General features: G+C 54.2%; 1 protein-coding gene across 1 annotated transcript; it reads right to left on the bottom strand.

The window, feature by feature from the left end:
- Window positions 1-2,010: 2,010 nt before the first annotated feature.
- PLA2G2F (phospholipase A2 group IIF) lies at window positions 2,011-10,576 on the bottom strand. The gene is made up of 5 exons (XM_016128255.2): window positions 10,368-10,576; window positions 9,598-9,650; window positions 6,160-6,304; window positions 5,241-5,350; window positions 2,011-3,181 (listed from the first exon to the last, which is right to left on the bottom strand). The coding sequence occupies exons 1-5, from the start codon at window positions 10,481-10,483 to the stop codon at window positions 2,970-2,972; spliced, it is 636 nt and encodes a 211-aa protein (XP_015983741.2). The 5' UTR covers window positions 10,484-10,576; the 3' UTR covers window positions 2,011-2,969.
- Window positions 10,577-11,445: the final 869 nt, after the last annotated feature.

The following is an 11,445-nucleotide window of genomic DNA, read 5'->3' as shown; positions in this document are numbered from 1 at the left end:
TCTAAAATTTGAGCTGTAAATCAGTAAAACAGTGATACGAAGTCACTGATTTATGTAAAATAGTTGGATCTCATCTCTGCTCTATTTTATATTTTTTATCTGAATTACTTTTCTGGCAGATGGGACAAGTTGAGATTACTTATTGAACATGAGGGCTAAAGTTTTGTACCAATATTTGTGGAGGAGACTTGAGATTTTTGTTGCCCTCATACCTCATCTTAAGAAGGCTGTGGACTACATTTTAGGCAAGAGACTGAGGGGACATCAAGCAGCCCTATGGATGTCCCCAAAGCCCACCTGAGTGGATAGAATATCCAGTTGGTTTCCAATGGATGTTTTTCTTTTTGGCTTCTTGTAGTTGCTTTCCAGAGTCCCTGTGTCCCTAGAGAGCCCTTGATGGGGAGGGAGGAGCCTGAAGTTCAAGTGCCTGTAGTTTGTTGGGGGACTGTAGGAGACAGGGAAAGGCCTGGTAGGGTGGACGGAGGGAGGGAGGGGACAGGGACTTGAAAGGGGTCCTATCAGTGAATTCAAGGGAACCGAAGGGAGGACCGAGGTGGTGAGAGGGGGAGATGGGAAGGGAGAGGTCTCAGAGGTGTTAGCCAGTTTGGGGACATCTCAAATTTCCCCAGCAAAGTTCCAAATTCAGTAATGATTTGAGAAAGGTGGTTCCAGTAGACGGAGAAATTCCCTTGGGAGGAGCAAGGTTAAACAGAGAGAACAGAGAAGCTTTGCAAAGAGCCAGGAAAAACTTTCCAGCCTAGAGGGTCATGGAGTGAAGCTTCGCTTGAAAGGAAGACTCCCATCCCAGTAGACACCTTTCAGACAAAGCAGCCTGGGACTAACCCAGCTTTGAGAGTACACTCAGGACCTTAGGAATCAAAGCCTGTCCTGGCCAACAGTTACCCAGAGCGCTGGCTTGGGAGGGGCTCACTGATGGACCCTGATCCATCAGTCAGGAGGTGAAGACTAAGGCTTTCTGCGTGAGAGGTCCAGGGTCCAATGACGAATCAGAGCCCATCCAAGTCACGACACTACACTGTCAGAAAACCGGATGCTGGACGATAGTTTAAGCGGTAAAAACAGATTTTATTCAAGAACTGTTGCAGCAGGGGCCAGTGTAGAATGGAGCTCAATTCTGAATCCAACGATTACAAATTTTCGTTTTTCTTAAGTAGGGATTTATAGCTAAGGAGCAGGGCCAGGGGTCAGTGGATGGAAAATTGCTAAGAGGGTGAGATAACTCTTGCTGAGCTGACCTAACAGGATTCTTGCTAAAAGGAGGTCACGCGATCAGATATCACCTGCGGATGGTGGCGGATGTGGAATCTGGCCAGATGGTGGGTGGGGATTCTCACTAAACTGAGATGGCAGGATTCTTGCTCAAACTGAGTAATGCCGAGGTGGACAAGGAAGCCCAAAGGCTGATGTCTGGTAGAGAAAAAGTCTTAGAGGGTCAAGAAGAGGATTCTGGTCAATGGCAGCCCCCCAGACCAGTGTGAAGCAAGGCAGCCCTTTCCTCGAGCCTTAGTATAAAAGGCCTCACTACCTTGGAAGAAGGGGGGACATCCCCCGCTGCCCCCCCCCCACCAGACTGCAGAACTAAGGAGCTCGTTCCTCAAAAACTGTGAACCCCACTCCTCCTCTTCACCTCCAGAGGCCTCATACACCATCCCCGTTCTGCCCCTTGTCCTCTTGGAGTCTTTTCCAGGACTGCCATGGACACACCTGGGGTTTCGCCCTCCATGCTCACCATGACACCCCTTGGCACCTTGAGTCAAGGTTATCGATGCACACGTGTCCTCTTCCTGCCAGGCTGTGGGCTTCCTGCAGGTCGAGGCTGTGTCTCATTAGTGGTGTCTGACCCAGAGCCCAGAGTCATGCCCGGTCCATAGGAGACCGTCGGTATAGGTCCACTGAGTGAATGGACCAATGGACAATCTTGTCCAGGAGTTTGCAAACTTAAAAAAAAGTCACTCAAGAATCTCTTTTCTTCCAGTATTTTATGTGAAGCTCAATATAGACTACAGGAAAAGCAGGGCTGCTCAACTGAAGATTGAGTTGGGGTGGGGGGGGGCAGTGCCCCATCTGCCCAGCCTCCCATTCCCCAGAGATCATCCCTAGATGTCCCCAAGAAACCACATGGCTTTGGGGAGCATCTGAAACAGCAGTTCTCATCACTCTGCACATGGGGAAAACCGATGCCCATAACAGGGAAAGGCCTAAGTTAGAAAAAGGGCCAGTTTTAGGACCCAGGATCTGGTGCCCTACTGGAATCTGCCCCTCATCTCCCTGCCCCCAGATGCCTGAGTCGTGAAGAAGGTGTAAGGAGGGCTCAGATCCTAGTCCAAGACTTAAAACCTGTGTGACTTTGGACAAGTTACTTTCCCTCTCGGGGCCTCAGTTGTTCAACAAAAAGGATGGGATGAAGGTCGAGCATTCTGGAGTTTGACACTTGACAATAAATGCTTAACCAAGTAGTCAACACTGTCTGACCACTGGACTACAGTCCCTCCTGCCTTCGCTTCCCTCAGCCCTCGGCCTCTTCCCCATTGAGAGAGCTTCTGACCCGCCTCTTCCAGCCAAGGGAGAGTGGAATCTGGGGTCTTTCCACCCACTGGCCTGGCTGCTGCATGAGGGGAGGAGCAGGGAGAGAGGCTGAAGGGCTGGGCCCCATTTGTCGAGGACCTGGGGGCCTGGCGCCTCTTTCTCAGGCCTTGCTTTCCATGCTCAGGAGAGACCCCATCAGGCCACATGTTCCCTGCCAAGTCCACGACCAGCGATAGGATGCGGCCATGCCCCAGTGCTGGGCTGGAGGAGCCTCTGGGGACCAGCCTGGCTGGAGGGCTCCAGGGAGGAGGTGGCAGTGCAGCCTGTGGGCTCCCGATCTGCCCCCACCTCCACCTGCTGCATGTGTCTGGTCCTCAAAGCTGGAACCTCCACCCCTCTTCTCTGTCAGGCCCCAGGGGGTGCTAGGGAGGTATAGGGGGCGCCTGGGAGACAGGCCTGCAGGCCTCCTTCTTCTGAGGTTGCTTGTAGATGCTGCAGTTGGGCGTGGTGCCCTGGCAGTAGATGTTGAGGTAGTTGCGGTGCTCCTCGTTGTAGGTCTGGTTCTGTAAGCACAGAACTATACTCTTGTCACACTCACAGGTCTGCCTGTCACACTCGGTCTCGTTGAGATCTCCTGTGGAGGGAAGCACGTGAGCCTGAGGGTCCGGGGTCCTCGGATCGCGGCCGCAGGGACGGCAGCACCGGCAGCGCAAGCGGGCTCACCCCAGCAGCTCCGGGCCGGGCCCAGCAGCCTGTGTCGACAACCCTCAACGCGGCTCTGGTCCATGCTAAAATCCGGAGCCACTCAAGTGCAACATGTCATTGCATCGTTGGCAAAACTGAGGTCCATAAAAGGGGTAGCGTTTACCTAAGTCGCCCAGCAAACCAAGGCAGAGCTGGGACAGAAACTCAAGAGCTCGCCTCCCCTCCTCGCCCACCCCGCCCCCAGGCAGGTTACTTTCTGCCATCCCAGGCCTCCTCGCTTCAATCACCGCATCACAGAACACCCTCCCTGGAGGGGTCGAGTGAGAAAAACACTCGTTAAGAGCTCAGCTCAGTGCCTCCCACGGAGCAACGCTTAATACATGGTAACTTCTACTGTTGTTGTTGCTGTGTTATTAATATTGGCCTCCAGAAATCATTTACCCTATAATTCTCAAGCGTAAGTGTGCACTGGAATCAGTTGGAGGGCTCGTTAAAACAGACTGCTCCACCCCGCCCCTAGAGCTTCAGATTCAGTGGGTCAGGGCAGGGCCTGATAATCTGCATTTCTAACAAGTACCTAGGTGATGCAGACTCAGGGAACACCCTCTGAGAAACACCCACTAGCCAATGGTTTGCAAACATTTCAAATTTTCCATCAGCAGAAGTCTTTCTCTTAAATGAAACTCTTCCCAGAAAGCTAACACGTCGAGCAGTTAAAGATAAGCCTCTTTCTCGCTGTAACATACCTTAAAGAGCGAGCTGGACTCAAGGACACCACCCCCATCACCTCTGTGCAACAGCCGACCCCACACCCTCAGGAATCCCCAGAAGCCACCCTGGAAACCACTGCTGGGGTTTTAATGAGGGCACACCCCCTCTCTAGAGCCAGCCCTTCCACCCCATGTTTGAGCAGCAGAGAATGAGGACCACAGAGCTCTGAGCTCCCAAGGGCCCCCGATGTGCCGGGTTCCCTCCAGACTCCTTCCCAAAGAGCAGACTTGGGTTTCTTTGCAAAGCTGGGGTCGCATTTAAGACAGGAGACAAAGGAGGCATGACCGCCCACAGTACAGGGCCAGGGGGCACCTACTGCCCCGGCGGGGGCCGGGGTGGCGCATGATGGGAGGGAGGCAGGGCAGAGACACCTGGGCTTTAGCTTGGATGCTGAACCCTTCAGCTGGGGAATGGCGGGGAGATTCCGCAGCAAGGGAGGGAACTCTGCCAAGCCTGGCTCCAATAGCTTGAATCCCGGAAATACTGGATCCCGGGACGGAGCCACTTTCCAATGTGGCCCAATGATAGAACTGGAAGGGAATGGGTCCACTCTGATTTAAACCCTTCCAGGTACCTGTGAGGAGACTGAGGCCAGGTAGGGAAAGACCCTGCCCAGGGTTACGCAGCAAAGAGATGCTGGCAGAACCTGAGTTTCAACCCAGGTCTCCCAGCTCCGGGGCCAGAGTGTCACAAAGACTCACAATCACCTGACGATCTAGGCCACACCCAGATCCACTGAATCAGAATCACTCCCTAAGTTCTCCAAAGCTTAAGCATCTCCAGGACTAGCCACCCAGGGAGCCAATTCAGGCTTGGAGATCTATCAGGGAGTTGTTAGATTTAACAAACAAACAAACAAACAAACAACAAAAAAAGAGAGACCTGGTTAATTTGAATTTCAGACAAACAATAAATACTTTTAGTAATGACTATGTCGCGCAAACATTGCATAGGACATACTTATGCTAATTATTAATTCTATACTAATACCAATTGATAGTAGGTTGATATTTAAATTTTAGTATTAGTATGCCTCATACAACATTTTGGTTATAGTTATATGAAAACATTTTTTTGTTGTTTATCTGAAATTTGAAGTTAATTGAGTGTTCCATATTTCATCTGGGAACCCTGCCCAGGGCCCCAGCACAGGCTGGGGGGCCCGGCAGTTCGTGCCCTTCTCCTGGGGCGGGAGGGGTGTCGGGGAAGGGACTCACTGCAAGCAATTGTAGCATTGCCGTCGAGGGTGTATTCATAGTTGTCCACGTAGGGACGACAGCCCTGGTCAAACAGCTTCTGGTAGCAGCAGTCGTGGGCATGGCAGCACCTAGGGCCGGGGAGAGGAGAGGGAGCCCAGAGCCAGGCGTGGCACATCTCCTACCTACAGAGACACTGATCATCCGTTTCATTTCCTCGCGGGTCGGACCTTCAAACTGGGGCCCAGAGAGGGCCGGTTACTTGCCTGAGGTCACACAGCAAGGCAGAGCCAGCCCGTGCCCCAAGTTTTTGTCCACGATTCTGCCTCTTTGTCCTATGCCCAGGACTCCAGCTTTTCCCCTGGGTCAGGAGGTTCAGCATTGTGGTCAGGGTGGAGGGAGGGATAGTGTTAGGTCAGTGTCAGAGGGTACCGACGACATGCAGAGCCCATACCTGGCCGTGCGTGATGGCCAGGGAGGAGCGAAGTTCTGAAGGACTGATTGGGGTTTGGGGGTGGGTGACAGGAGGCAAACGCAGTGTGGCTGTCCTCATCGCCTCCGATAGAAGGAAGACAATCAGTCCACATGCATTTATTAAGCTCCCCGTGATACCGGACTTGGCGCTGGTTGCTTTTGGGGAGATAGCAACACAAGATAAGCCACTCCCAGTCTAAGGGAGGAACACGCACAGCCCTGTCCTCTAGAGCCTCCAGTCTGGTGGAGGCAGGGCTCACAGACCGTGCCTTCGTCCAACGATAAAAAGTGTCCAAGATGGTTGGAGAGGCCACAGGTCAAAGGTCAGGCTCATCGTCACTAACTCATCAAATGAGCATCATCCTTTAGGGAAAGGGCCCTCTCCCACCTTTTAGAGATGGAGATCGATCTGACCTTTGCTGTTCCCACCCGGTCTTGACAGAAGCCCAGGCGTTCTAGAACCTACCAGTCCACTTCGTCCATGGGCAGGCCGCGCCCTCCCAGCCCACAGTAGCAGCCGTAGCCTACGAAGGTCAGGATGGCACTTTTCCCCGTGACGGCTTCCACCATGGACTTCAGGTTGAACAGGCTGCCGTGGGCCACAGCCAAGACTGCGAGGGAAGTGAGGGGTGCCCTGAGCGCCCTGCCCCACCTGACTGGCTGTCCTCCCACCCCCAGGGCCAGGTCAAGGGGTCAGCGGGCAGCTGGGCAGAGCAGGAGGAAGGAAGCGATCCACAAAGCAGCAAGCGTTACCCACATTCCTGCATTAGGCCCTGCGGCCTTGGGAGAGTACTACGAGTCACTCTCTGGGGACTGCTCTCTGCCAGGCACTGTCCTTGGGCCCCTTCTCTGCATTAACTCATGGAGTGCTCACTGCAATCCTTCAGGATGCTATTGTGGTGTAGCTGTCCCATTTTACAGATGAGGACACCGAGGCCCAGAGCACTTAGTAACTTTTCCAAGAATGCACTGAAAAGTGGTAGGGACAGAATTTTGACCCAGCACTGAAAGCTCAAGTGCCCAGCAACTGTAAGGGGCTCTGCAAACGCCACGTGCCTTTCTGAACACAGGAGTTTGATCCTGGGCCCTTCTGGCGTGGCTTGGCTCCTCTGCCCTCAGCCTCACACCCACAGTCCTGGGGCTGGTCCCTCTCAGAATTAATCCAGAGATGACCGAGTGCTCTGGTTGTTCAATGAAGACACACACACACACACACACACACACACACACACACACACACACATGTTCCTTTCCCTCTGTCGGCATCTCACATACCAGCAAAATCAGGTTCCTGGCACCTGGAAGCCAGCTCGCCCCGGGAACAGAGTCCCGCCGCCAGCGCCCCTGCCTGCTGGGCTCCCGGCCTGTGCTTCCTCCGCATCTGCCCGTGGCTCACTGCTGAGTCAACGCAAAGCCTGGCACTCTGGTCCTCGTTTGGGTGGGGCCGCCCCATGCACAGGCAGGGGAGCCGCTCCATCCCCATTTTACAGATGAGCAAACTAAGGCCCAGATCAGTGAAGATCGTACGACCGGAGGTGGCAGAGCCCAGACACGGCCCCAGGTTTCTGGGCCCCAGAGCTGTGATCCCACCAGCACGCAGTGCAGCTCCTGTCTGCCTCGCCCACCCTGGGCTCCTCCAGCGGGGTGTTCAGCGCCCTGCCCCTACTCTCTCTACTACGTTCCCCATTCTGCTCCACCGCCTGAAAGAGGGAATGTGCCAGGGGAGGGAGGAGCCAAGAATTTCCAAAATTGGAGGCCGGATGGAATTCCAAAGGCCACAATTGCTTGCTTCTTGAGACAACCTAGTGATGGGGAACTTACTACCTCAACATGCCTTAGTGGGAAGAGCACAGAATTTGGAGTCAGACGGACCCAGGCCCGTAACTACAGTCCCCTGGAGCTCTGTTTTCCCATCTGTAAAATGGGAACAACAATCCTGACCTCCAGCGATCAGCCCGGCTAATACCCAGCTCGGGGTCCCAGCACCCACCAGGCACTCGCTCCCTCCATGGTGCCTGCCACCTCCTGGGGCCCGTGGGGACCCTGGGCCCGGCCCGCCACCCCCCTCAGAGAGCTGATGTCAGGATCCTGCTCCACCTGAGTGGTCCTGTCTATCGGCTTCGTGATTTTCATCATTACAGAGAATAAGGAGCAAATAAGAGAGGACACGGGGAAGGAGTAGGGAGAATGACAGGTGACTTTAAGAGGCAGGTTTAGAACCATATCAGTCTTCAAGTTGGGGTCCAGGGCAGGGAGAAAGAAGACCCTGAGTCCTGTAGTCCTGAGCCTGTCTTCTGAGCTGCCCAGAGATCTGGCGGTGACAGTTGTTGAAAGGTGTAGAATGGGGCTTGGCGGGGGAGGGGGAGGAACGGGGGTCGTTGTGGGAATGTTAGCTCTCCCCCGCCTCCTCCTGCTCTGCTGGCTTCTTGGTGCAGGAGAAAAATGCATGTGCCAAGCAGCTTGGGAGTCAGACAGTGGGTTTGCAAACAGGTTTCTCCATCAGCACGGCGAGGCCGTGGACAGGTTGCACAACCTCTTTGGCCTCAATTCCTAAATCTGAGGCAGCCTTGAGGAGGGCCTGCCCGCGCGAGGTCCTGGCCTGCTTGCGCCCTCAGCCTGAAAGGGCCCCCTGCTCCCACCTCGCACCCAGATGTTACCCCGGGGGGCAGAGGCAAAGTGTCATACTTGCCGACCTCACACGCTCATCCACACACTCACCCACACATACTTCACACACTCGAGCACAACACATATTGCCCTCATACACACACTCAGACACACCTCATCCTCGCGAAGGTTCCCACACTCACCTCACACACCTGTACACACTTGTACACATTCGTACACACATTCATTCTCACATATCGCAAATACACCCACACACATGCAGCGGCCAGAGTGGAATCCATGCTTGAAGCTGAGGCCACATCCCTGCTCGTGCAAGAAGCAAAAATCTGCTCAGTCGGGCTGAAGGCTCTGTCCCCAACCAGTGATTTGAGCTGAACTCAAGTGGTAATTTTCTAAATCACAGATCATTTTGCCTGAATACAACCAACAGTTTCTCATGTCTGGCCATATTTAACTTTATTTTGTTTCCAGTATTTCTTTCTGTTCCTCAGGCCCTGTGTTCAGGAGACATGAAACAGGTTGCATGGAAAGCCAGCAGGCGGTTCAGTCCATTTGACACCCGAGGCACCTGCCCCCAGAACGTCGGGACGTGCGGGGCGTCAGATTTGTGCCAGGGGCCTCGGCTGTCCCCAATCCATACACCTGGGGTCACCAGTTTGGTCGGAAGTCCCCAGATTCGTTTCATCATCTGCTTGTACACTTGCACACACAGCACTGCTCCACTCACACTATGTGCAGACACATGCACCCCTACATTCATACATATACACGCTTTAAATACACGCTCCGCCGTAACACACACTTACACGTTACCAATGTGTGTAACACACAGAGACATCATCATATGCTCAGACACACCTGCACACACATAGACACATGTGTGTCTATACACAAACTCATTAGCTCCTGTCTACATACCCACACATACACAAACACACATCCCTAGATACGCAAACACCTGGGTTTGCCGGGGTGCCCAGACGCCCAGCAAATACCACCATTTTACGATGCTTGCTCAGCTCTGGGCCCTGCCCCTTTGAGGCTTGTAAATGCCAACTGCCCGTGGCGTGTTTATAGGTGGCTGGAGGAATAAACAGTCCCAGAGAGAGGGTGAAGCTTGATGGGGGCCGAGCAGGCAACTGGAGGCCCAGAGAGACAAAAGGCAGGCCCGAGACCTTGCCGCTGGTCAGCAGATGGAGAACCAAGGCACCCGGGGCCAAGGGAGAAGAGCCGGGGGTGGGGGAGAGGGAAGGGTGTCCCCAAAACCTTTACTCACTGCTGCCGGCCAGGATGGCGATGGTGAAGAACGTTCTCATAGCCAGGCTAGATCTGCGAGAAGAAGAAACCCAGGCCCTGAGTTCCGCCCTTCCGCCTTCCTGCAGTTCTGGGCCTGCTGCTCCTTCTTGGGCCTCATTATCATTACAGGTGCCATCAATGCTGTCCCGGGATGGCCTAGAGAGCATTGAGGCCCTGGTTCCTGCTGCCCCAGGCCTGTGACGAGCACCTCCAGGAAGATCTGAATGCCTCCCACCTGCCCTGCACCTCTTGGAAGCAAAGCCCCCAGGGGGGCGGAGCCAGGAGGCACCGGGTGACTCCTTCCTTCCCATTGTAAATGGGCGTCGCCTCCCTGCATCAGCTTCCAAGACAGGAAGCTCACTGTCTCATGGAGTCTGATCACTTTGCAGATCAGAAACAACCCCACTTCCATATTTGCCCCAGAAAGTCATGTGACCCAACCTGCTGCCTGAGTCTTGTACTTGGAACCAAGAGACCTAGGTCCCTGGGTTCTAGTCCTGGCTCTGCTTCCAAAATGCCGTGTGACCTCAGATAGACCTCTTAGCTTCTCTGGGCCTCAGGTGCCTCAAGAAGATTGATTAGATGATCCCTAAGGTCCTTCTAGTGCTGAAAATGCAATGGCATTTCTCAGCCATCACTCAGAGACTGAGAGCTCTCCTTTCTGGAGAAATGGATTGAAGGAGCCAATTCCCCACCCCCATCCCTGCTCCCCTCCATGGTGGCTTCCATCCCAGCAGAGCGAGCACATACCTGGAGGTCCTCACAGGAGAAGAGGCCTTGAGACTCGGGCCCCTCCACCTAGAGGAATGTCTACCCAGCACCTTCCTCCTGCACCCTTTGGGGTTGGCCTGCGCCCCACCTGCCATGTTCTGGGTTCTGGGGGGCCAGCGACATAGAGCTCCGAATGTCCGCGATCTGCTCCAAAGGCTCTGAGGAGCAGGCTCCAGCTTCGCACTGCCACCGACACTGGGAGGGTAGTGCCGGGGCCGAACCCCTGGGCAAGAGGCAGGTGACACATGCCCTAGAAAAAGGAGGCTCCACCTCCTCCCTCCCACCACCATTGCCTCTGCCCTGCCCACAGCTGCTTGGTGAAGTCCCCACCCCGAGGGTGCTCAGCCTGCAGAGAGTGGGTGTTTATGTACCTGACCAGGAGTCGTCCCCTCCCCAAACATCTGAAAAGACACTAGTCCAAAGTCCTCTCTATTCCTATCTGAAAAAGATGTTAAAGAAAAAAGTATTGGGTGACGATTATGAAAGCACAGTGAGGCAGACTTCATTCAAACGGGGCCATCACAGTAGGTTTAGGGGCCACTACAATGGTGTCTTGCAGTGGGGGAGAGACAAAGAACTCACACAGCAAGGAAAAGTGGGAGTTTATGGACAAGGAGCAGGGCGTGGGTCAGCGGATGGAAAATTACTAAGAGGAAACATCAGGGTAGGGGATGTTGACTGAAGGCAGGCCAGGGTGATCAGACATCACCTGTGGTGGGGGCGGGGATGCGGGAGCCATCAGATAGGTAATGGGTGTGATCGGATATAGAGGATGGAGATTCTGGCTGAATCGACTGACTAGCAGGATTCTTCCTAAACCCGACAGTGCAGAGACAAACACAGAAGCCCGAAATTTGAGGCCGAGTTGAAAAACAGTCGAAGTGGCTATCTGCAGCATGCCCCTAAGGCTGCCCTCCACATCTGGAAGAGCTTTCGTCTGGAATCTGCAGAGAGCTTCTACCACATCTGCAAGTGTGTCGGTGCCCACATCTGGCTAAGGCTCCAGGCGCAGGGGCACATGCGTCTGACAGGAAGCCCCCTGCTCGCATCGGGAAAG

The sequence above is a fragment of the Rousettus aegyptiacus genome, unplaced genomic scaffold (assembly GCF_014176215.1).
Source record: "Rousettus aegyptiacus isolate mRouAeg1 unplaced genomic scaffold, mRouAeg1.p scaffold_m13_p_1, whole genome shotgun sequence".
In the NCBI taxonomy this organism is placed as follows: domain Eukaryota; kingdom Metazoa; phylum Chordata; class Mammalia; order Chiroptera; family Pteropodidae; genus Rousettus; species Rousettus aegyptiacus.
The sequence above is the reverse complement of the archived record's forward strand: the minus strand, read 5'-3'. Positions and strand labels throughout refer to the sequence as shown.

What these genes read in the sequence shown, in the direction of transcription:
- PLA2G2F (XM_016128255.2), bottom strand. Translation starts at nt 10,483, where the DNA reads ATGGCAGGTGGGGCGCAGGCCAACCCCAAAGGGTGCAGGAGGAAGGTG. An exon ending in TCTCCTGTGAGGACCTCCAG is followed by an intron (nt 9,651 to 10,367) that starts GTATGTGCTCGC and finishes TTCTTCTCGCAG; the next exon opens with ATCTAGCCTGGCTATGAGAA. An exon ending in CGCCATCCTGGCCGGCAGCA is followed by an intron (nt 6,305 to 9,597) that starts GTGAGTAAAGGT and finishes CTTCCCTCGCAG; the next exon opens with TCTTGGCTGTGGCCCACGGC.